At 37.8% G+C, this 27,084-nt stretch overlaps 1 protein-coding gene across 4 annotated transcripts in view; it reads right to left on the bottom strand.

Moving 5' to 3' along the window:
- Positions 1-2,410: 2,410 nt before the first annotated feature.
- The window catches only part of LOC139474140 (mitogen-activated protein kinase kinase kinase 7-like), a 78,108-nt gene continuing 53,434 nt past the window's right edge, over positions 2,411-27,084 (bottom strand). For all 4 annotated transcript variants that reach the window (XM_071257021.1, XM_071257023.1, XM_071257022.1 and 1 more), the window contains 3 exons: positions 18,628-18,683; positions 8,808-8,907; positions 2,411-4,363 (listed from right to left, as the gene is read on the bottom strand). In XM_071257021.1, the coding sequence (XP_071113122.1) occupies positions 4,274-4,363; positions 8,808-8,907; positions 18,628-18,683 (246 nt within the window). In that variant the 3' untranslated portion in view covers positions 2,411-4,273. The remainder of the gene's footprint in view (positions 4,364-8,807; positions 8,908-18,627; positions 18,684-27,084) is intronic.

Here is a 27,084-nt window from a genome sequence, read left to right as displayed (position 1 = left end):
CTCTGTATAGTGAAATGTGGCGATTTGGACGACTGGCCCCCGCTGGGGAAAAGATATAAAACTGGTAATGAAAAAAAGAAAGATCTAATTATCCATTTTGTTACTCCCATTAAGGTGTTCTAGTGCTTGGGCATTCGCTTCATGTTGAAAATACCATCACGTCAATGTCTCGTCCCGTCGTTACACTCCGTGTCAGTTAAAACAGTGTTTACGGCCTAGCAATCCGTCGTTTCCTTATCTCTGCAGATATAAAGTCTTGATCATGCGTCTCAATTAAAGAGACTAAAGTTACCGACCGGTCTCTCTTCTGCCGACTTAGATATCGGTCCTTTCTGACATAAGTGTGACCGGTCATTTATTATAGGGGGAGCGGGTCAGAGGGAATCAAGGAAGGGTCGCCAAATACTATAACAAAATAATACACATATTAGGAGAGCGTCATAAAAAAATATGTTATGCCCAAAAGAAAGTATGGATGAGATGAGGTGAAATCCCGTCGGGAATCCAGGGTCACCAGTACTCCATTCTTGTTGTTAGAGACGGCTAATGTGTATCGGGTGGCCACGATGTCTCAACTGGTTCGTTGTGCGCCACTGTAGCCTTTTGGTGTTGATCGTTGATAATGCTGTCATCCACATGCATGCCTGACTCAGACTCGACTACTTTCAGGTGATGTAACTTGAACATGGTCGACAACTTTTACTCATCACTGTACAATGAAAAGATACCTGAGACTATCCTGAGAGTGAAACCAGAGTCTGCTGTAAGTGAGCCAGGAACAACCTGTTTATACCTGTAGTAATCAATCTACCAAAGACGTAATATGAGGTTTCTTTTAATTAAGTTTCGACGTTCCAATAACTTAAAGAGTATAGCTTATAGTTTACTTTGAAATGTGATCTTCAGACGTACACTCGTGACAATGAACAATACTTCGTGTTACCACCAAACGTGACTCGTCAACTTCTGATATCATTTCAAAAGCACGCTTTTTCATGTAGCTAGGAAATTCAGTATTTCCAACCTTTAGGGACAAACACATCATGGTCTTCCTGCCATGCCATCTTTATAGAATCATGCACCCAATCCAATTCTGTTCCATTGTATCGGCCATGTATGTTTCACAATGACGATCATTTGATTTTTTTAACAACTCTCTATAATATACATCAAAACATATACGGGAATGATTATAGCCGAAGACTGACTGTGGACTACCTGTCTGGGCAGGTGTAATGACATATAAATGGCTGACCGAATCTTAAATTGCAAGAATGTATTATGATATTGGCTAAAGTACTGTATCATTTGCCACACTAGTACAGACTGTTCCCTAGCCATGCTCCAGCTGCATTGGTCATAATACTAACTGAAAGGCAGGAATGTGAGTGCAGCCATCACCACAGTTAACTATATTTGTTGCAGAGCTAATGTATGAAAACCCAATTAGACATAAACCCTGAAACGGCTAAACTGAGTTTTCACCTTACGAACTAGTCAAGTCAACACCTCGAGTAGAGGCCATATGTATCAACTTATGTTGTGACAATAGTCTCCCACTCAGTTAAAACAAGATGTTTTCATGACACCACCTGATTGTGCTGAAGCTGATGACATGCTTGATCCAGTCTTTGTTTTATACATTCAGATCATGTGCCCAGCTTGTCAGTGCTGAGACAGCCATTGTCATTGTTTAATAAGGACTCCTGTGCAAAATGATCTGCTCTGAACACTGTAAACAATACCACCATTCATGCATGGCATCGCTGTCAGTGCTGATGATCCCTGCACCCAGTCAAATTAGTATCAATTTAAAACGAAAACAAGCAAAGGAAAAATTATGTGACTTTGGTTTTATCTTTTTCATCAGCGGAATCATATTGACTTCCAGCATCACAGCCATCTGGTAGGATGACTTCTTAATGGATTAATGATGAACATCTGAAAGCAGCATGTGGTCCTTGGGGAAAAAAGAGAGAATGGCCCACAGACAAGGTGGGAGTGTGGGGCTGAAGTAGTAAGACATAAGTGAATACTGATATTGGTGAACAGACAACAGTGTTGACTTTCCACTCACATCTAACCATAACTCCATAAAGATTTGGGTTAGAATAGAACTTCAGCAACCCATGCTTGCAAGAAAAGGTGACTAAAGGGATCGGGTTTTCAGACTCGCTGACTTGGTAGATGCATGTCACTGTATCCCAACTGCATGGATCAATGCTCATGCTGTCAATCACTGGATTGTCTGGTCCAGACGCGATTATTTACAAACCGCCATCCTACAGCTGGAAAATTGCTGAGTGCTGCGTTAAACAAACAAACCAACAAACAAAACATCTAACCATAAGTAACTTCAAAAACACTTCTCAACTACAAGCAATTCTAAAAGTAATTTATTGTACATTTATTTACATTTCATTTTACATCACCATAGCACTATGATGTTTTGCAATTAAGCAAAATAAGAATGTGCTTTGATAAAACAAAGAATATTAAAAGACAGTTCATGGGGTAGCTTCTGGTACAACAATGGTCATTTCTCCATGTCCTACAGTGGACAGTAAAACCTGTCCTGTTGAGGATTTGCGTAGCACCATCAAAGGGAAAGCGTGACAAAGACCAACCAAAACAAGTACACTTTGTCAAGTAATCTGACAGTGACTAAGCTAATTACTTGTCCATACAAGTGTTAGTGTTTTAATCTAGTAATGTTTATCCCCAGGAGTACGACAAGGACCCCTTGACTTTGATTTATCATTCCTTGCACTCCATACCATCAGAAGATAGTTCATGTGATGCCATATTAAAAATAACAATATTCCAATATAAACATGTATCCTTCTATACCAACAGTAACATCAACAATATAGAAGTTTCCTGGTGCCACATGGAAATTTCTTTTTATTTCCTGTTCAGAAAAATATATGCCTACATAGGACATTGTATCTCCTATATAATACATTCAAGACTACTCCTACAAAGGTCTTTAATCTCCTACATTGGTCTACTACTTAGGACATTTTATCTCCTACATGGGTCTTTTTGATGACACCCTGAAGATTAGGTCTTCAGGTCTTCAGCAACCCATGCTTGCCGTTGAAGGCGACTAACAGGATCGGGTGGTCAGGCTCGTTGACTTGGTTGATCATATCCCAATTGTGTGGATCGATGCTCGTGATGTCAATTGCTGGACTGTCTGGTCCAGACCCGATTATTTACAGACCAGTGTCATGTAGCTGGAATATTGCTGAGTGAGGGGTCAAACAACAAACAAACAAACTTTTTGATCAAGCTGAGGATCTCTTAATGGGGTTTTATCAGTAAAAGACATGCTCATACTGAAGTGAAGTGGTATATACAAGTGTACATTGGTCATTGAGCAATGTTTCCTTTTTGTTCCAAAAGTATCCAAAAGATAAAAAATCCTTAGAATGAGGTAAAACTATTTCTACATATGGCATTAGGGTGCTTTCATACTACAGCCCTAGCATCACAAAGTATTTGGGTTGTAGATGAAGAAGTTAGTGTCAAAGTGTCAGTGACATGATCCACAAAACAGAACATTGTCCCTGGGGGTTTCTCAGAGCGGTTTACCTGTAACATTCTGCTGATATTTCTCAAGACAAAATACTATCTGCGTGCAAAATTAAGATATTCCTACAAAGATCTACAGTGACAACAACAAGGAAAGATGAAGATGTTAACCATCCCGGGTAGATGAACTTCAAGGCTGGTAGTGTGGTCATGGTCACAAACAGACAAGCCTACAGATAATAGTAAGAATTCTCATATTTTTTAATATTTCATACAAATTTGATTTTGAGGGAGTTGATATCAGGTAGGCATGGAGCTAAGCTGTCAGGAAATATCAAATGTCTTGAAATAAAGGACATCATTCAACACGAAAAAGTTTAGAATCACATCAAGCGGAAATCACACAACATTATGTATATGTAATTCCCACTGTAAGAGTCAGGTTTGACCATTGCAGGGCATTTCTGTTAGGTCATCATCTACAGTCAGCAACACTGTCATACTGTCTGGTTGCTGTGACAACATGCACACAGGTAGCTCTACATAATGGCTGCACTGTCTCTCAGGAACAGCCTTCAAAAAGCTGTCAGTTACAGCTGACTTTCTCAACAAACGAACAAATGCATGAACAATTCATCCACCACTAGTCTTTTAAAGTTACTCTCTGTTTCTGCATATTCCTGCAGGTTAGCACACACACACACACACAAGAGATCATTCCATATCCTTAGAGCAGCTAAGTAGGTGGTACAAATCTTCTGGCTTGATTTTGACGTATTTCTTCCACTTGTTGCTTTAGACTTATGTGAGCAGCCAGTAGACTCTCCTGAAAAGGGAACAGAAATGTCACAATATTCACTCTACTTTATACTCTGTCCAAAATACCATACTCTACCCTAGAGATACATTTGTTGTAGCACTAAGATTGCTATCTTGCCTTTTATGACCAACAGAATCTGTTTAGCAGATCATTGAGACTGAATATTCTGTGGTGTTGAGTTTTTATATTTTTTAAGAGTGAGTGAGTGAATATGGTTTGGTGAAGCTTTTTTAGCAATATTCCAGTGATATCACTGCTGGGGACATCAAAATTGGCTTCACACATTGTACCCGTTTGGGGAATTGAACCTAGGTCTTCAGCATGACTAGCAAATGCTTTCACCACTAGGATACCCCACCGCCCCTTAGTTGTAGTGAGGATTTCGGTTCCATTCAAAGCATTTAACATGTGTTTTTTTAATTCCTACCAAGGCAGCCTGTAAATTAATCTGGACAACACAAACCAGTGACTGAAAACATGAGCAACTACATTAAACTTATATACATAAATAAAATTGTTCTCCAACTTCATGGTAACTATTACTTCAGAATGAAACAACATTAACAAAAAAAACTTAGGGATTGGTAATTCAATATCAAATGACTTTATCAAGGGAATATTTTTGTCACTTAATAATGTCAATTGAAATATTGGCAACATTTGGAAATCCTTTTCTCTCCTTGAAAAGATTGAGGAAGGAGAAAAAACATTATAATTGCATAACAGCCGACAAAGGTAAAGTTGTTGGAAAAGGCCTTTGGAGAGAAACGTCCATTATTTAAAGCTGAAGACAGCTTTTCTTTTTACAGCGAGCAAGCCCAGCCATTGATTAAATTCTTATGGAGATATCTAAGTTGTCATCATTCACGTTACAATGAAAACATCATGACACCATATTCCCCCAAGGAATGAAAGGTTATCACCAAGACATGAGAATGTAATTTACCACTGATTAAATCAGAAAATAAAAGAGTTTGTTAAACTATGGACAATATAAAGTTTGAATTACACCATACTTCCTGCATTTGTAATACACCCACATTTTACATCATACAAATAGACCAAAAAGAATTCTTGTCTGTTAAAAGAACAAAAATATGTTACATAAACACAACAATCACAGCATGTAATAGACTGCCATTGTTTTCAACAGAATGCATATGTTAGGAGAAAGTACCACATAAAAACTTCAAATCAACAATATCATTGTAATCTTCCCCAAAAAGAAAGATTCAACACAATTCGTTACTGAATTGATTTGTTTTAGATGTTGTTGTTTGAAAACTATTTTCCTAAAACAAATCAGAAAATGTTAATATACTTCAGACTTCTTCCATGCTACACTGGAGTGTTGACACAGCAAACATTCCATTATAAATGCTTCTGCTATCTGTACACTAACATTTTCTTTGTTTTCTGTCACACCAGTGTGCCGCTGCTGTTTGTGTTGGCCAAGCTAGAAGCACTACAACATGTTTACATACATAACAGTTTGTGTGTCTTGAGCTGTTATCTATTTACTGTTAATTGCTTATGATATATTTCTGACAAGATGTATGACAGGAACTGTTCCTAAAAACACCAAATAGTTAAGAAGGAAAGAAGCCTTCAAAATGATGATGTTCAGAGAAATGAGATGGTAACTACTGAGGGCAGACTAAGGAGAACACCTCCTACCTAGTAACACCTATAGATAGATAACACCTTGTACCTAGTAACATCTACTGATAGATAACACCTCCTTCCTAACATCACCTATTGATAGATAACTCCTCGTACCAAGTAACACCTATTGATAGCGAACACCTGCTAGCTATTTACACCTATTGATAGAGAACACCTCCTACCTAGTAACACCTATTGATAGATAACACCTCCAACCTAGTAACACCTATTGAGAGGGAACACCTTGTACCTAGTAACACCAATTGATAGAGAACACCTCCTGCCTAGTAACACCTATTGATAGATAACACCTCCTTCCTAGTAACAACTAATGACAGATAAAACCTACAACCTAGTAACACCTATTGATAGCGAACACGTGCTAGCTATTAACACCTATTGATAGAGAACACCTCCTACCTAGTAACACCTATTGATAGATAACACCTCCAACCTAGTAACACCTATTGATAGGGAACACCTTGTACCTAGTAACACCTATTGATAGAGAACACCTCCTGCCTAGTAACACCTATTGATAGATAACACCTCCTTCCTAATAACAACTAATGACAGATAAAACCTCCAACCTAGTAACACCTATTGATAGCGAACACCTCCTACCTAGTAGCACCTATTGAAAGATAACAGCTGCTACCTAGTAGCACCTACTGATAGAGAACACCTCCTATGTAGTTACACCTATTGATAGGGAACACCTTGTACCTAGTAACACCTATTGATAGAGAACACCTCCTACCTAGTAGCACCTATTGATAGAGAACAATTTGATCTGTACCTGATTTTAAAAGTCTTAAGTGAGTGAGTGAGTGAGTGAGTGCCCAAGGGACACAACTCTGCACAGCGAATCACAGCGCCTTAGACGACTGGGCCACCTGTGCCCCCTTAAATGTCTTAAGACAAAAGCACGATATTTTTCACAGATATAACAATTATTAGGGATGGTTGCAAAAGAAACAAAAGCACAAAATTTTAAACAATTGTAAACTTTGATGATATAATCAAAATTTTAAAAATTAAGAAAAGCATCATAGAGAAGCATCCCATAACTTAGGAATTTAAAAGAAATTCCATAAAACCCCAGAAGAGAACTATTTTAATGAACTCTTGTACTCCACCTCATGACACTGCAAAGTACTTCAGCAGTCTAAGGGTTAAGTGGTAAAGGAGGCTGTAAATTTCGTCAATTCAATGAAAACAGACATTCATGCCTGAAACTAATCAAAATCATCACCACAATAGATAGGTCGGGCAAAATCTCAAGTTAATCTTCCAACTTTCTTCATTAGTGGCCCCACAACGGGTAATTACAAAGTGACAATTTGTCTTGGGGGAGGGGGAGTGTTGGTTCAGACCCAGTTACAATGAGGGATGGCCGCACCAACACATGAATATCAATTTCAACAACTGGAGCTCAAGATGTTCACAGATTGGCCAGAGCAGACACCTTTATTGACTTGAGGACTATTGGTGCTAATTTACCTACTTCCTCTGTCTTGCCAGCTAATTAATGGTCTTTGATGAAGGAGATGGAAGCGGACCTACAATTGTATATGGCTCTACCATGATGATGCATGCCATTACTGTTCATGTATCTACTGGACCATGTGGTTCTAGTTCACACCTTGGGGCACAGCTAAGTTAGAAAACATGATTTCCATCAACTCGGCAGGCATACATATCCATCAATCACATGTGATGTTTAATTGAATGAGGAGGAAAACAATCTGTTTTTGCCGATTACACATTGCACTTAAACTTTCAGATATGTATGGGTCATTGAAAGGACTTTTGATGTTAACATAAACAAACAATCTAAACTCAAATGATGTGAGAAAAATGAAGTCACCACCTCTTCATGTCTCATCTAAAATAGTAAAACATCTTGTATACTTTTTGTTCACTAGAAATGTTTGAAAGTGTTTTTTTAAAGTGGTACAAGAAACTGTGTTGGTTGCTCCTTAACAATGAAATGAAATAAACCTTCAGTTTAATCAAACAGAATTGCAAATATTAACTTAATAAAAAATTAAGAAGTTAATGGTCTTCATGAAGATACCATCTTCCCAAGGCAAGGGAGTTAACAGACTATTAAAGTCCAGTTTCCACCTAGGCTGGAATTATGGAGTTTTGTTTTGGCTAGACTAATGAATCTATGCCATAGTCCATACAAAATCGTGTAACGAAATCGACATCCGGTGCAGGATTTGCAAAGCATGTGTTCCACCAACTCGGCGTCAACAGATATTTCCCAAATCCTTTCAAGTTTCTAATTTGATGCACTTCACGAAGTAAGACCCATTTTATCACAATACAGATTTTGATTAATGATCAGATCATCTTCACTGCGTGCTACCATTTTGTTTGAAGCAAATGCAAGTGATATGAGAGGTGGAGTGATATCTGATTGGTCAAGAGGAGGGACAAAGGAGGCACATAACTCATAATAGCCACTGGTGGCGCTACGATCGAGCCCAGAAATCCCAGCCTCGTTCGGCAAGGGTTAAAACGGGACTTTTGGAGTCAATTAACTCCTTTGCCTCGGGAAGATGGCAGAACAACAAAATTTCATGCAGTAAAACGTAATGAAAACTGATATCCATAATTCAAACTATGAATCAACAACAGTGTTATCATTGTATCATGTAATGATGAGATAGGGTCACACAACACGGGTTTTAGTTGTGTGTCTGAATGTCACATTATGGAAACATAACACAGGTTCACTGATGACCAACTCCTGAAGGCACAGACCAACACTCACATTCTCCGAAGACAGTTGCATGAACTCCTCCACCATCTTCGACCGCGTCACCGACTGCTGTTCCTTCTCCTCCTGTTCGAACTCTTTGATGAGCTCATGTCTGCAAAACAAACACACTAACACTACAATAACAGTTTCAACTGCCTAATAACCCCTCTCCTGTTGACATTTGTCCTAGTCCCCAATCAAGTTAATATTAATTCTCCCACGGTTCTTATCCCCTTCACATACCATGTGCATCCTTCAAGCTATTTTGCAACACACATCTAATCTCCTTTGACTTCAAACAACATTTAAATGATTAAATCTAACCTCATGCCTTGTTAGAGTAGTTTCACAAAGGTTTCACCCAAATCCCTGCATCAAGGCTGCATTCCAGCTCTAGTCATGCCGACTTCAGAGGATGGAATTGATTTGGCTAATGTCCTTAGTTTGACTTTGCGATTTATGATTCTTTGCAAGATTTGAATCAGAAGCTTTATCAAAACTCAAATCAAAACCAATTCGAACTTGTACAAACCTCCAACCCAAACCAGTCGGGAAAACTGCAGGATATTCAAACGAACTCCTTGGCTTTGTTAATGAAAGAAACTTGAATGCAATGGTTCGAACAGTTCCCAATAAAGTCATAATAGTTTGGTAAGGACACAATATCAGATTTAGCCAATATATTATTCATTCAACCTGACTGGCAATGTAAATAATGAATAAGATGAGTGTGATTAGTTTTGATGCTTTTAGCATTTTTCAAGCCATATCCCAGCCAAGGATAGCAAGAAAGGTCTTCACACATTGTACCTATTTGCTGAATCGAACCCAGCACTTGTGCCTGATGTTACAATGCTTTAACCACAAGGTTACGCTTACACCTAAAAAATCAAAGAAATGAAGGTATATTCATTGCCTTACTTAAGGTGTACAGTCTACAACCCAGGCACTTCATAAGGTTCAGATGCCACAACACCTGTCTGGATCTCAGGAGGATAAAAAGTAACCTCATTCTACTCTCAGCAGAGCCGACAACAAAAATCCAATAAAAATAAGGAAATACATGTTTCACAGTTCCTCAAGCTCTAAGTCATCTACATCAGAAAAAGGTTTATTATTACCATGCTCAGAGAGACAAACATGTCAATTTTAGTAACCGCACAAAAACAATCACTCTTCAATATTTATGAATATTTTACATGAGTTGGCGCTGGCTAGCATCAACAGCATCTGATAAGGAGTCACTAATTTAGACTATTTGTTTGCACAGCTGTAATTGTCGGTTGTATCAGAAATGGTTTTTTCTCCTTTTTCTGTTATATATTTCCAGCCCCAAGACAATCATGTATCTAGCCCAAGTTGAATGTCACTCCGACCTTCATGAAATACAAGGGGGTTTTAAGTGCACTGAATGATCATATGTGCGATTTATTATGGCAGAATTTTAAATAAATTCTTAAATTCTTTAATTCTTTGCCAGGTCTCTTCACATTTTAAGTGCATTCAATGACCATATGTGTGACTTTTTACGACAGAATTCTTAACAAATTCCTCAATTGTTGAATTCTTTGTCAAGTCTCTTGGCACTGCTCCATAACAACTCCATCAAGGTCCAAACCAAGTTATTTATTGAATGATGTCCTGAAATGTTTGGTTTATGTTCACACCAAAAAACAAAGATGATGGAAATGAATATTTTTCTACTAACTTGTCTTCATAATGATCATGAGGTTAATTTTCAGCAGCCAAACACAGTTTATGACTGTGTTTCAACTTAATGTGGGGGAAAGTCCAAAGTGCCTCAAGACATCGAAGTTTGCAACTTTGATAAACCCCACCACCATGTGTATGGTGCTGGCAGATCAAGAATAAGTGAGTGAGTGAGTGAGTGAGTGAGTTGGGTTTAACGCCGCTTTTAACAGTATTCCAGTTTTATCACGGCGTGTCAGCTTAATGTGGGAGGAAAGCCCCAAGTGATGCAGGTCTTAGACGTTTACCAACTTCGGTGAAACCCACAAGCACAGGTATGTTGCTAACAAACCTAGAAACATAATCGGGGCAAACCGGGATTCGAACCCACAATCATAGGTTTCTGGCATGTCCAAGGGACGCAACTCTGCACAGCGAATTTCGGCACCTTAGACAACTGGGCCATCCATGCCCCTTTCAAGAATAAGTAATAAGGGAAAATCTGGTGAGGATCCTGCAATAATTAGGAGACACAACTCTACACAGCAATTGCCGTTATTCAGAAGACTGGGCCACTCATGCCTTGTGATTTCAGAGACAAAATGAATAAAATGGCTTTGAACAAAAGCTAAAGACAATGAACACCATAAAAAAACATCAATGCTGGAGGACAATCAGTTTCTATCATCTGCCAAAACAGATTCCTTTGGGTGTAAAAGACTCAAGAGTGGAGAAAAGTATATTAATGGATCATTGAATGTCAATGACACCAGGTGTTCGTGAAAAGGGAAAGCATGTGCTGCTCTACCAGTAGGACCTGCCTGTCCCAGTTTCCACACAAGTGTTTGTTTGACTTGTGATAGTGGACCAAACAATCCAGTGATACGACAGCATTCTTACTGATTTTGCGGATATTAAAGCGATATGTTAATTTTGAATTATGCCCACTGCATAAAGGTGCAGCGATTCTGCTGCTTACAAGAAAAGAGAAAAACTTAAGAAATCTGAAAGGTTCAACTACAAGCCGTAATTCCAACACCGGTACCATTATTAATGCTTCTGTTCTCAGAACCCATACATACTCTCCTTGTCTTCATCAAATAAAGTGCCCATGGCAGGCAAATTGCCATATATTCTGTATTTCAACATCAAATGCAGTAGAAATGGAAACAAAGTAGTAATACTTTTTTTATATTGGTCTGTTATTAATTAATTGCATGACACCTTTGCAAAGCAAGTTATGAATTTCATATAGATAACATAATCCGAATTCAATTTCTGTTTAATTCTAATTTTGGCACTTTTACCATCATCTGCTGTATGCTGGGCTGAATATCAGTCTGTGAAAATGTCTGCAGGGAAGTCCATGACAATACACACAACACATCTGAGATGCCGGTGCCAGTAATTCAGGACAGAATATTTCCAATCAATAATTTCTACATTTTTTATATTTCCTCCTTCCTACGTACCTTCCGTGATTCAATGCTGACAAAAAAAAAGAGAGCGCTTCTGTGTGTTAATTTGATACAGACACAAGAAGTCAATGTTTTGATTATTAGTTTTCGTCTCTACAAAAAGAGAGAAATCTGATGGCTCTAACATATATATATCAAGCAACACTTGATATTAGAGAATAAATAGAGGATATTTCGTGTGTCGAGTAAAATATCATTTTTAGCTCGTGGAGTGACGAGGGGAAAGGAGATATTTCCACAAGTGGCGTTGAGAGAAACATGATACATGGAATATCACATTTATTATACACTGTTTGTGTAGTTGTCTACCGGAAAACTAAATTATTTTATTACAAATGTAAAACCTTGAAACATAAATTCTCCCTACCTATGGTAATACACAGGGATGTTTCACCACCCCTTGTATTTGACACTAAAGAAGTAGTCTCCAAAAAATATTAAGGGTCACGCAAATTCTGTATCATACATATAGATATGATTATATACAAAATCAATTTTAACAAAACATATTCCTGGAAACTAGGAGACTGCCAGGGAAGTGAAAGAATACACGCTGGTCAAGCAAACAAAAATGGCGCTTTGCGAAACAAAATTTATCAAGTGTTATGTTCACTGCAATAATAATATCACTTTTCTCAACTTCAGAAAACTCAGTCTTTCACACTTAAGTATGTAATAAAACACATAGAAAAATGTTCCACAATCAGATTTTTCATGTTGTGAATAACTGGATAAATCAGGATGCCTCAGATATTGGGCAAATCAAAAAGAAGAACAGTATGTTTATTGTTTTGTGTGTTTGCTGTTTAACACTGCACACAACATTGCTGAGCAATATTCAGGCCATTAAACAGTGGCTTGTAAATAATCAAGTCTGGATATGACAAATCAGTGATTGACATGGTGAGCAAGAATTCATGCTATCGGGGTACGATGACACACAATCAAACAAGTCAATGAGCCTGATCACCCAATCCATCAAGTCACCACATTCGACAAGTATTGATTGCTGGTGACCAATTCAAACCTGTAATCACCAAGGGGGATATTTCCATTTACAGTCTACCGTAAAGATATTGGAACCAAATGACACTGCTTTAGTATTTGTGTGATATTACGTCCATCATCAGAATGACCATATTGCCACTTCCAAACAAACTGCATGAAAAAAAAAACTCAGATCAAATAGTGATGACACCAGGTGTTCACAAAAAGGTGAGCGTATCCTGCCCCACTGATGACACCCATCACAAACACATGCAAAGGAAAGTAAATTGTTCACCTAAACATGAGAACATATGTACAAGTCAAAATAGGAATTGCATCAGACATCATTTTTTGTCACTGATGTATCAAATTTGGAAATGTCCTCCGAATGTCTACCATGTATCTTTTTGAAAGCTTCACTGGGGCCTTGAATGTTGTAACATTGATCATACAACTTCTGAGCAAGAGTCGTATGAGGCTCTTTGAAATCTTGGTGGAAAGAGCATGCTCGATTGTATTTCAAAAGTTGTTAAATGTAAACACCAAAGGCTGGAGCTGCAGGACTATTGCTGGAAATTATGGGAAACTCGACTATTGGAAAGTTGAAGTCATCCCTCGTGTCATACAGTCTTGTGGCGAGTGTTTTGTCATGCTCAATCTTTATGCATAGATCTAAATATGAAACAGATGAGGTGGTCTCACTGGTCTCCTTTATTTCTAGTTCAAGTGAGTAAATCAGTGAGGGGAAGAGGTGAAAGTCTGATGGTTATTGATGGTTATAATAGATTATGGATATACCTGAAGCTTAAGTTAAAATTCTTGCCCAAATTACCTTGATCACTGAATGAAGGAACTTTATTGATTTCCTCCTTCTTAGTTTTCATAATGTTGTTTTTTTTAGTTTCATGAAAAAAATTGGACATTTTAGTAAAAAATTTATATTTATATACTTATCCTATCCCACACTATACATATCTTCTTTCTTCTTCGATCGTATGTGGAAACATGTTTGAATGAAGAGAATGAGATGGTAGAGAGACGCACATGGTCAAAGTGTGGCAGGTTACCATATACGAGAGCATGCATGAACCCTAGAGATGCTGGGGTGTGTTCAGGTGAATGTTTTTGTTTTAGACGCTGGAAACACGGTTCAAGCACATTTCATCGTAGGAACGAAGAAGAAAGAAGATATGCATAGTGAGATTCAAAATTTAAATACTGCAACTCTCTTACAGAGGCTCCTGCTTAAGATGCAAAATGAGGCAATACATATTCCAATTAGTGTCAAACCAGTTTACCTCACCATGAATATTCAAGACACAGTGTAATTAAGTCATTCCATTTGCAAACTGCCATGTTTTCTACAGTTCCATTATTCCTCCCTGCACCCTCGTACAAGTCCTTGTGTTAGGCCCCAAACTTCTGATGGCTTTTCCAACCCTCACTCTTCAACATTGACTTTTTGTCAATGGAAACGTCCTGTACTCAAAGATAGTTGTGCACAACATTCAATTTAATGGCTGGATTTCTTTCTTGTTTCAACGCCTTGCATTACACCTTCATACAAGGAAGAACCCATTTCCGTATTTACAGACCCACATCTGTTTTCTTTTAATTCTGTGCAAGAAAACGAATGCTATCATCATGGCAATGTTACGGTTGAAGGATTAGACGATGCTTCCTACACAACTATCTGTTCTTCAACTCTCTTGTACTGTAGATACCTCAAGTGTGGTCTTGAGGTTATACCATCTTCATCTATAGACCTCCTTAGTCCTAATGTTACTAAAATGATCTTATGACCTTGAGGATCATCCATAATTTTGAACCCTGTTGGGAGTCTTAATTAAAATATAGGTCCCCAGTAACCTATGCTTACCGTAAGAGGTGACTAAATGGATCAGGTGGTCACTTTGGTTGACAATCACTGGACTGTCTGGCCAGGACAGCTAGAATGCTGCTGAGTTTGTTGTTAAACAACAAACAATCCATATTTTTCAACATTGCCCTAATGTTGTAAACAGAATTAAACAATATCACCCATCAGGTCTTTCAATGGGTTGAGGTTAAGCACGTTCACCAGCCTCTAGTAACATCAGGGTGTGTCAGATTGATGTAGGGGGATAGACCGACACTGACACAGGTCATGGTGCTTACTGCTTCTGGTGAAACCCCAGAGTATGGGTATAATGCAGATATGATAAGAGACCGGGCATCATGATCAATGTGAATGGTTGGAACCAAGACCTTGATGCAGCTCTGTGTAGCAAGTAGCCCTTTAATACATACATGGAATAACCCACTCACAACTATGTTGAAATTGAGAGCGTACATATGATTGCTTGTAAACAATTTTTAGGAGTTGGAAACTCAACCTCAAATCACGGTGTGAGAGGTGTTATCCGCTGTATATTATGTGTATAAATGAGCTGTTAAATACTGGTGTAATATTTTGAAAATGCCAGACTCATGATATGTCAAAAAATATTATAACATGCAACTTCAGGCATTCAAAAATGGTAAAATTAATTGGGCTTCAAAAATTAGAAGTATTATTCAGCTTACACGTTTTGGCCTTGTGTGCGAGCACAAATGTATTACGAATATCCCCATGTTTATAAATGAATTTCTATGTAGATATAAATCTTCATATGAACAAGACTGGCATGCAACTCTTTAAGAAAGCTCAAAATCATAAAACTATTCATTGTGTAAGCAAACATTTGGCCTGGAAATATATATTAGTATGTTACCACAAGAGAAATTTAGACATGCTCTGGCTAGATAATGGTGTTCCCTTCATCTTTAGATCGAATCTGGTAGACACAAAACGGAACCTAGAGTGGAACGAGTTTGCAAAGCATGTTAATACAATTATGTTGAAGATGAGTACCATCTTATTCTAAAATGCAAATGTTACCAGATTCTGAGGGCAGAATTTATACCAAGAAAATATTATGAATTCCCAACAAGGCAAAAGTTCAACATCCGAATGTCATCTGTCCATCGAGCAACCGAACAAAGTCTTTCTTAGTTTATTGTTAAAGCCATATATCTTAAACAATCATTGTAAAATACATAAATGTGATCCTCGAAATTCTACTGTACATTTACCGTTTGTATCATGGGTCTATCGCCTACAATACACTTGAATAAAGACTACAGTACATACATGAAATTACCCACTCACAACTCTACATTTGTGATTCACAGTCCCTTGTGAATTAATGTTGAATCATTAAAAGAATTCACAATGGAAAGGCAATCCACATATTTTCTTGTAGCTTGAAAGTTCTTCTCTAATTATCCCACCTAATTTGTTTCACTTCTCTAATTCATTTTCATAATAAAAGTACATTCTCTTCCTCAACATTTCATGGAACAAAGACGTACTATAACCCTGCTTGAGACAGACAGAAATTGATACAACAAACGATTTAACCTCCTGGGGCAACAATGTCTTAATGTTATTTTCAACTCAGATACAACACTACCTTATATTTTCTTTTCTTTGTTCAAAGGGTTGGAAAATAGCATATTTCGTTTGGGAGAAATGCAGAGATACCTGTCTACTAAAAGCAATTCTGATATTAACCATGAAAGTCAGACCAGACATATATTAAATGTCAAGGGATGTGTTGAAAGATGATCAATTACACAGAAATAAATATATTAATATATAAACACATAGGATCATAATTTTAAGATTGCTGTCCATTAAAATACTTAACTTCTTATTTACATCAAAACATTAAGGATTTCAAAGTGTGAACACAATTCCAGGTACAAGGTTGCATGTCTTAGGGAAGGCTCATGTGTAAAACAGAGAAACAAACTGATCTTGTCGTGATTGTAAAAGAATCATATTAATGTCAAGGCGACAATTATCAACTTAATCCGTGAATAGTTATGCATATAACATTCAGTCAACAAAAACGTCCATCATCTCGTTGTCTTGGCAATCAATACAGGTACTGAATAACACATGTACACACAAACATAACTTGAACTTGTCAGAAGGATGTGTTGCATGGCATCTCGAGTAACGGTTCACCTTGAGCACTGTTATCAATCTACAGCAACATAATATATATGAAGACACTTAGGAACCTTAAAGTGTTGTGTCTATCACAAACAGGCCTCCCCACCACATACATCTAATTAGGCACTGGCAGCTAGCACATATCACCAGTAAAGTTAGCCTGACATCGGCCAACATTCAAGAAGACTTCAAAGCCATGTTGCTAAGGGATTCCCTGCTGGAGGTGGCTGATTATGCCTCAATTAAGTTCAAGTTGAAATCAGAAGCCCAAACCAAGATATATACTCATGAAAGGGTTTACCTTATCAGAGGCTGTGATTATTCACTTAGTAGGAAAGTCTGCAATTAAATTACACTTTTATCATGTTTACTTTCAAACATTCCTGTAACAATGTACCAGTAGTCTAAACTCTACCTATAATTTTAGCTTCTATCAAAATCAAATTCTTCCTTGAAATCCATTTTGAAAATTTAACATCAAAGGCTGGTTTCGGAAAACTTCAAAGGATTTTTTAGGCTTGTTATTCTGTTATTAATATAGTCTTATTTACTGTGGAATAATTCTCGTTATCTTTTGAGGCAGCAGTACAACCAAGGCACTGTGTACTCAAGTAATGTATTGCTTCGTATTTTTTCCATGAAATATTGTGTCAGGGATTAGGAGTGTTTGGAAATCCCCAGCTATCTTCCATTTCACACCCCCATTATTCACAAAACCAAATGAACCAAGAACACCAAGCTTGATGCTATAAAAGGATAAAGCAGAGGTCAACAAGGAAACAATTTTGACCTATTAATTGGCTAAGAAATTGTCAAGAAATTGTCATGAAAATTAACAATAATAATCAGAAAACTGTTTTGACGTAATGTGTGCCCCAAGTTCAGAGATGGCCAAAAAGTGGGAAAAGACAAACTTAAACTTTTTGAAGTAAAACGCTCTGAGCTAGGCCAACTATAGTGATAGATGTCAGCAGAGGTCAGATACTTAATCATGTCACAAAAGTAAAACAAACACTTTGCAAAATTCTATTAAATAATCCTTTTTCACACTTGCTGGTTCTACCTCCGGTTCTTATGTGGTTACAGGCTCAAAATGTGGAAGTGTTAAAAGGAAAAACCTCCAACTGTCAGTCATATGCACACTTTTAAAGATCGTGAAACGATTCTAAAAAGTTTTACCAAGTCTAAAATCTGGCATTGCCAAAAAAGGCCTTTATCAAGTCAATATGGTTACTGTTGCAATCACCAGGCCCTTTATCTTCATACAGAATTAAAAACATGACTGATTTTCCTAGCCACAAGTTGACAGAGAGAATTCTGTGCAGCAAATAGTAAATTTGAAGCCATGAAAATACACACTGAAGAACATTTACCTAAAACACACACCACAGTGTTCTTACAAGAACAGGTATCGGACCATACACAAATTACTTGATAACACATTGCAGATGTGTCTTGACTCATGGGAAATCCATCTTTTTTTCACATGCAAAAGATAAATAATTTGTTCCCCAAAAGTCTTCAGTGTCTTATCATACTCATAAAGAAAGTAGACGGATAAGTGTCCACGATGTTGAAATGTTTTTGTTGTGTGAAAAGTTGAATGAAAATCCACAAATAAAAACAATGTACTCACTTTCTCTGGATGAGAAGGGCGATCTCTGCCTGCACATGTACATACTGTTCAGCCAGCTGAAAAAAACAACACCAAATGTTCAGAAAAGTTGCTGAAACACATTTCAAGATCAACTGACAGAAAGACAATGGCTTAAGTGAAAAGAAGAAATGAAGTAAGATGGCAACGGGAGCCTAGCCTTGCTCCAACACTGTACTAAACAAACAAACAATGCCAAGGCACTGTAGCTCACCTGGATATGTAGTCAATGGTTTAAAACGACAACATCTGACAAGCAGACCAGTCCCATGTCATTCAGTTAATGAGTTTTGGTAATTAGCAAGTCAAGATAGGCCTAGATCTTTTGCTGGCACTCTTTAATGGGAACAAAACAATTTCTGTTTTGTTTAATCTAAATCAGGCACAAGTGAAACATTATAATGTATTCTTCATGTATCTGGTTATATCGCATAAAAAGAACAGTGGACTAGTAGTATTTGGTGGATCAGTGTTTCAAACTCCTTGTATTAGAATGGCAATGTCCCTTCCTGAAGGTCACACTCAGTACATATGTTGTAACAAACATATATGTGATGTGGACTACAGGAATCCAGCAATAATGACTCATGCACTAGTAGACTGGGCAACCACTTGGATAATGACAACCACAAGATCAGGTGAGGTGAAATGGAGTTTAACGCTGTGTCCACAGCATACTGAGTCCTGAGCCGACCAGTCCTTGTTTTAGCCTCCTGTGCCAATCACCAAGCAGGGCAACAACAAGTACCATCTTTTTCCATCTCTTGGGATGAAGCGGCCAGGGATCATACCCCCGACTTTCCTCTCTCCGGGCAGAGTCTCTACAACTAGACCACGGACCATTTACAAAATTTACCTGGGAATTCAGAAATTGAAAGGGCCATCAATGACAATGAAAAGGATGGTGGCAATCTTTCTAAATTACATTTGCTTATATCCAAGTAAGAAGACAGATGAAATGTATTCTTCTTGTTGGCACACTAAAAGTCAAAATTTTAATATCTTTGAGAGCGCCCTGTGCAAAAATGCCATGGCAGACTTTCATATATTTTCATCCCTGTACATGTTGCCTACCCCTGCCATGGTTAGAAACAAAGGGTGCTTGATAGTCTTTAAGATGCTGAGTAACAGCACCTTAATACCATGACCTCTTAAACTTTAACAATCACATAAGGATTATGACAAGGGACACTGTACTTAAATCAGCCAAGACATGATTAAGAAAATAGCCAGACTCAGACATATTTTCTGCAGAAAAAAACCCTCTCTATGAAAACTGACAAGTTTCAAACGGTGCCTGACAGCTTTAGTGATGACAAATGTCTCCTTCATGTAAGCCTCTCTTGGCATCAGCACCAGCACCTTGGGCTGGGACAACACAAACATGGCTTTTTCAAATAGCCATGTCAATTTTCAAAGAGGATGAACAATCGTGATGGAAGGAAATAAATCCAATGCCATAAATTGCTTCAGTCCCATAGATATGTATTCTAGAAATTAATATTATTTGTGCTAGAGTATGTGATTTCTATTTTTGTAACATCACCTTTTCATTTCAGCTACTCAACACAGATTCATATGATTCCCCACCTCATAAACTCTCCAACTCTCATAACAATGTTTCAAATTACATGGACAATGTAATAACAGACTATTTCCAGTATATTCTTCATTATAATCTCCTGCATCGTATGTCATGAAGCAAGTCCCAGTCCACTTCATTGTACGAAATGTAATCTCTTGAATTCCCAGCTAAATTCCACAAACATGTATTCCTGAAAACTAGCACAACAGATTCATGAAAGCCTATCTTGTGACTCTTCTTAGTCTAACACAACACTCTACCATGACTTCGGAAAAAATGATTCTGACTAGTCAAATTACAATAACCACCTCTGATTTAAACAGCGATTTGACAGCCGAATCACCAAAGATGCTAATATTGTCAGAAAAGTACTTCTTTCTCAATCATTGTCAGTAGGCATTTTGAAACAAAGACATGTACAAGTCCCAACTACAAGTGTGTGTGGCAATACATTCTGGGAAGAAAACACAACAGTCATCAACTCAGAAAGTTAAAAGGCATTGGAGAAAGAGCTTCAAAATTGGTGCTTTTCCATATGCAAAAGTGTCCCAATATATGAACATTCAGTTGTAAATTCAGTTTAGCAAGGTATAATCTCCAGTGTGCTTATTTCCCTAGTTTAGAATAAAGAGCAAGAGGACACTGAATGAATTAATATTTTCTTCATTTTATACCACCTAATACAGGTTAGTGAGTGACCAGATTGACAGTTTCTGGCATGAGATTCACAACATATGTGTTGTTGACAATCTTTGTATTAAATATATAATAATACGTACAATAGTTTCATTTCAGCTTCAAGAATTGTTTGTCTATTTGCCTGAGGACATTTTCAGAACTCTTTTACTGTCTTTGATCAAGTTTTGATTGGAAAATCTTCTTCACATTATAAATTACTAAAATAAATTGAAAACAATCTGTCAATGTCCTAAATTATGGACTAATTTGGAACTATGACTGTTTTCAAAAGAAATTCTTTCAGCATCCATGAAGGAAAAATGTCAGTGAACCAATCGTGAGATATTCATCTTTTAAGATATTTATATCTTATAATTTTGTATAAGCTAGCTTACTGAATGACAAAAAATGATATTAGAACAAAAATAAAAAGGTAAATTATGCACTGACTGTTGTAATTAGTAATTCTAAGAACGTGATAGAATTCATAACCGAGGACAAAACACGAACTGATGGCTCCAGGAATTAATTGTTGACAAAAGAAACCCCCCTAAATTAGTATTGTAACTGGATATTGATAAACCAGTGTATGTCAACTCAGACGACAAGGCCTCCATTACTGAATGAACCCGTCTTTCACCACCACCTGGGTGTCCCATGATGCATCATCACTAACAGAGTGAGTGAGTGAAAGTGGGCACCAGTAGTTGCTACTTCAGTCTTTTTTTCAGCTGTTCACCACAGGCATATTACTGCCAGAAAGACAAACTCCTTTCCAAATTTTCATCCAAGATCTAGCAGACGGATGTTAACATCCCAAACAGCATAGCAATGATGACCCCAGAACAGGCCTCCGCATAGCTAATTGTGTTCTGATGGGAAATGCAGTGTTCCATGATGTATGAGGCTTTTGACTTAATCTGTCCAGCATTTCTGTTTGGCTTCCCCTGCTGGCTGCAATGCCATGGTATGATGGCAACAACTCACACGGAAACATGGGCATGGTGGGAGTGACATACACCACCACTACACTCTCCACCATGCTACTGTGTCTTACAACCTACTCTTGTCTTACACATCTAGCTGCCTGTTTGTACACAAGTCCAGGACAGTTGGGGTAAACAGATCTTTGAAATGACACAAATTATTCTTATTTGAAAGCAAAGAAAAAATGACTAAATACCAAATTTAAGATTATTGTTCTAAAAAAATATGTTTAATTCATATTGATTAGTAAATGAACATCAATTAACATTTATATGAGAAAGTTAAATTCAGTTACCATAAAGCAGAATATATATATATATATATATTTTGTATAATGTTCACAAATATTTTATTTCTTAACGATTTACTCAAAAATGGGCAAGGGGACCAATTTTATTGCCATTACTTTATTAGTTAAATCACTCAAAGGTACAAGGAAATGAAAACATTTTGCATATGGTCTGTCACTAAACAGTACTTTGAAAAGTATTTGACATTAAGTGCCAGCTTAATGTGGGAGGAAAGTGGGACATGGTATGAGAAGTACTCAATTGCAAGAGTACGAGTGGATGCCAACAGACAAAGTATCATAATCTTGGATTCAAACCCACAGTGGATCCTGGCACAGTTAAGGGATGCAATTCTGAATACAGTGCCTAAGATCGCAAGTGTCTCCATTTTATGTTATGCCATATTTTCTTTATATGTATGAATAACTTTTATTGTGAAGTTCTTATTTATGTATGTACAATATTCAACTTATAAGATCAGTATATTCAATAATCCATCAGGCACATTCATATTTTGGCCACACATTTTTTATTTTTCACTTCACAGTACTGCCGCCCCTGCCAAAAAACAACTGGAAAAGAAATAAATTAAACAATAAAACTATTGATTTTATTATGTCTCCCAATAGTAATATAGCCCCTCTTACACAATATAAAACGTTGTGTATAAATTCCATGTCTACATCACTATTAGTGATTTAAGAAGTCAGGTGCAGTTTTAACTCCACAGCAGAATGGCTTTCACTAAAATAGATAAATGATTGACATAGCTATTTATTTTACATTTTATTTCGCTCGACCTAGATTGGAACAAATCTGCAAAACATAAACTTAAAAGAAAGTGTGGCCTTAATGCCAGCTCTGCAATTTATCTACAGTCTAAATAATGTAGATAATGAAGTCCAGATCTGACAAACCAGTGGTTGACAGCATGAGCAACAATCCACGCCATAAAGGGGAAATGATCATCACAGGGTACTACAAAGCTGCAATATTGCTGACCGAATTGTGAAACAAGACTCACCCACTCACACACTACACCCTCCACTCTGCAATGTGTCCTACACAAATCATGCTTTCATGGCTTCAGCTTTCAAAGACCAAAATCATCAATGCCACATAAAAGCTGGAGCTAAAAACAGGAACTATGGATCGTATACTCTCCCTTAATTGACACCGTTCTGCATAGTTACAGACGAAAATAATATCTGTTACCATATTGGATGAGGTACGGATACTTCAGATGATAGATATCAGCTGTGTCAGTCAGGTTGTTTCTCTAGGGATTTAAAGAAACCTAAGTAGGCAGAGTTCTCTAAAAAACACAGAGCACTGAACTATAAAAGCATTAAACGAAAGTTATTGAGTGCTGCCTAACACTGCAATAATGCAAGCTGTGCCACAGCAGACTGTAAATACAGGAAATACTAGAACTGGCTGGGCAACAAGCGGTTGATAGAATGAGCAAGGATACAGAGTGTCGGGGCACAATGTCACACCATCAACCAGGTCATATCACCATCCTATCCTTGCTGCAGTTGGCTCTTTAGACAATATGGGTACTTTCACAGCACAGCATAGTTGCAGTCGATAGCCAGCATCTAACTCACTACAACACCCAATAAGAATATCTGTCCGTCTAGATGGAAGCATTTACAATGGAGATATCCAGCCTAAGGAATCCTGATGACAGAGTAATGTAAATTGTACACATGGAAGAGTCCCATCTGCAACATGGGGTTTCAGCATTCAGACAGATGGTTTCACTACTTTCTGAACCTGAAGTATCCATCTTAATCCTGGCTTCATTTATCAACATGATTGTACATCAGATGCTCCTATTGGAAAGAGAGATAACTCTGTATTTCTATAATGAAATGTTAAGTTAGGAAAAATTAATGTAATCCCTTTATGATGCAGTAAAAAAATCAAAAATTAAAGCTGAGAGTTGGTTGGTTGGTGGGTTTGTTGTTTTACTCCACACTCAGCAATATTACAACTATATGACGGCGGCCTGTAAATAATTGAGGCTAGACCAGACAATCCAGGGATTAATGTCATGAGCATCGATCTACGCAATTGGTTACATGCATCAGCCAAGTCAGCAAGCCTGACCACCCTATCCTGTTAGTCGCCGCTTACGACAAGCATAGTCTAAAGCTGAGAGAAAACCTTTGGACTCACAATATAATGACGGAAGAGATATCAAAAAGGATGCTTTTTCAAACATGTGAACAACATATTTGAGCAAAAATGAGATGTTGGCTAAATCTTGCCCTCAGTGCAGTGGCACACACCGGAGATTCAGGGTCATCACTGACTTGTTCATATTAACATACTGTACATATGCTTTCATATCTAAATCAGTCTTCCTTGCTTTTTTCAATCATGCCAGAAGAATTAATGTTAACTTTAAACTTTAAGAAGAAAAACAGTAGTTGTCAATTATAGGAATGCTTTCCACAACTTTCAGAACACATCTAATGTTTTCATCTAAAATTTAGTAGGTCTGGTTTTCCAATACTGACTATGTCCTTTATGAAAGAACCCAAGCATGTTCATCACGCCGGTAAACTGATTACTTTGGAAGTGATGGTTTCCCCACTGATGTGTGATTACAACGCTACACATCCACCAGTTGAAGAAACAAGCCCAATGTGATGTCACAACTGCCGAGAGGTTCATCAGTCACTAGGTCCATACTTCATTCTGGTCAGTCAGCTTCACAGCAGTCAGAAACTGGGGAATTCATCAGGTTTACATTTGGAAATATTCAAGTCAGTCTAAGTCTGTGCAATGTAGTGTGATTTGATGTATGACAAGACATATTCAATTGTCGATGAAACTTGAGCCATCCCCTGAGAGTGTAATGTCTGTAACAATGCTAGCCCCTACCATAATGCAGACAAAGTGTTCCACGTTTTGAGCTGGTACATTATGAGACAAGAAATGTTAGAGATCCCCAAAGTCATTGTGAATGTCTTGGGTGAATGGTATCTTACATTAAGCACCATTTGCTTTGTGTCAGAACACTATGAGAGGTGATCATTTGAAACATATGGAGGAACTAATCTGTATTGCATGTTCATGAGTTCCATATGATACATAGAGATGTCAGTTTGATGGTGAAACAAAAGGAGTGAGTGAGTGAGTGAGTGAGGGAGGGGCGGACGGACGGGAGGGCGGACGGGAGGACAGAAAGTGAGTGAGTTCGTGAGGTTGGGTGGATAGGTGAAGGAGGGAGGGTTTGAGGGAGGGACGGACGGACAAAAGGATGGAGAGTGAGTGAGTGAGGTTTGGTGGGTGGGTGAGAGAGGAAGGGAGGGTTTGTGGAAGCGTTCGAGGGATGGACGGAAGGACGGAGTGTGAGTGAGTGAGTGAGTGAATGAGGGAGTATGATTGGGTTGGTGGGTAGACCGACAGACAGGTGGACAAACGGTGAGAGTGAGTGAGTGAGTGAGTGAGTGAGTATTACTATATTCCACTGAATATGGTTACAAAGTTCACTGAAGGCCACACCACTGCACACAGAGCAGTCGAAATGGCTCACATTCCAACTACTAATGGGGCATGGGGGTTGGGAAAAGTCCCTGCCAATTCTGAAATAATAAATACATTGCACAAACATTCCACAAAAAACATTCCACAAAAACATACCGGTACCTCCAAATCATGCATCTATTATTGATGACCCATTACAACCTCCTGATAGGGCCCAGTTCCTCAAAGCAATCTTAGTGCTAAAGTGATCACAACTCCCTTACTTTAACATGGCGCTAAGATCGCTTTGTTTGCTGCTAATCTAAAATGTACCACAAATGAAAAACAATCTGTTCCTCAGAATTTTTTTACATAAAATCCCCTTCAATTAAAGGTTAATAAAACAGAATATTATTTTATCTATAATGTGTTGAAAGTAATAGTGTCTGATACCCCAACGTACCACCGTGACACAATCCACAACTGTTTTTAAGCCATGTGCACTGGCTTAATGAATTTTATCACTGAAAGTAACAAATTAAACACACTGCATGACTAATTAGATTCCATTGTCTCCACTCAACCCAACACCATAGCTGATTATAACTGCATTATGAAGCTGACGTGAAACACTTTATACACTGCATACCGGTGTATCTCAGGGACAGAGAGCTCAGTGCTGCCACCAGTCCTACAAGATAACATTAGCCAGAGGAAGTGCGGTGATATCTTTATCAGTTTGCAGCTTGTGTGTGAATACTATCTGAGACCCTGTGTGACAGTTGCTTGAAAAGGGCACCTTTCAGACACCAGGGAGCCTGGGCAACAGTGTTCAATAAACTCCTGCACTCACAGGATCCCATGGCGTCCTGAAGGTTGATCATCCCTGCCTGATATATTCACAGCAAAACAAGGATTCCCTTAAATGCATCACAGGATGCAATCATTGACAATTTGGTTTGCAACAAATCCCTGAGAACATTTAACAAAAACTGAGTGAGTGAGTGAGAGTGAGTGAGTGAGTGAGTGAGTGAGTGAGTGAGTGAGTGAGTGAGTGAGTGAGTGAGTGAGTGAGTTTAACACTGCTTTGAAAACTATTCCAGTTATATCATGGCATGTCAGCTTCATATGGGAGGAAGGGACAAAACTGAGACCTCTTGTCTACTTTATGATTTTGTTAATAACAGTATGTTTTTGTTTACAATCCAATAACCTAGGACTCAGAAATGTTGCGAAAAAATATTCTAGTTTTTTATTGACCCTGATGACTAACTTATCAAAGTGGGTTTTTTTAATTCCTTGCTTAAAAAAGACAAGTGATACTTTCTTGAAGACTGATAAATGTTAGGTCAACGTTTGAGATGCAGCCACCATGAATACCATATATAGTTTCACTGGTACTTAAAGACATGTGATACT

Source organism: Haliotis cracherodii, unplaced genomic scaffold, assembly GCF_022045235.1.
Source record: "Haliotis cracherodii isolate W230 unplaced genomic scaffold, xgHalCrac1.p SCAF_3, whole genome shotgun sequence".
In the NCBI taxonomy this organism is placed as follows: Eukaryota; Metazoa; Mollusca; class Gastropoda; order Lepetellida; family Haliotidae; genus Haliotis; species Haliotis cracherodii.
This window is presented reverse-complemented; position numbering and strand designations above follow the sequence as displayed.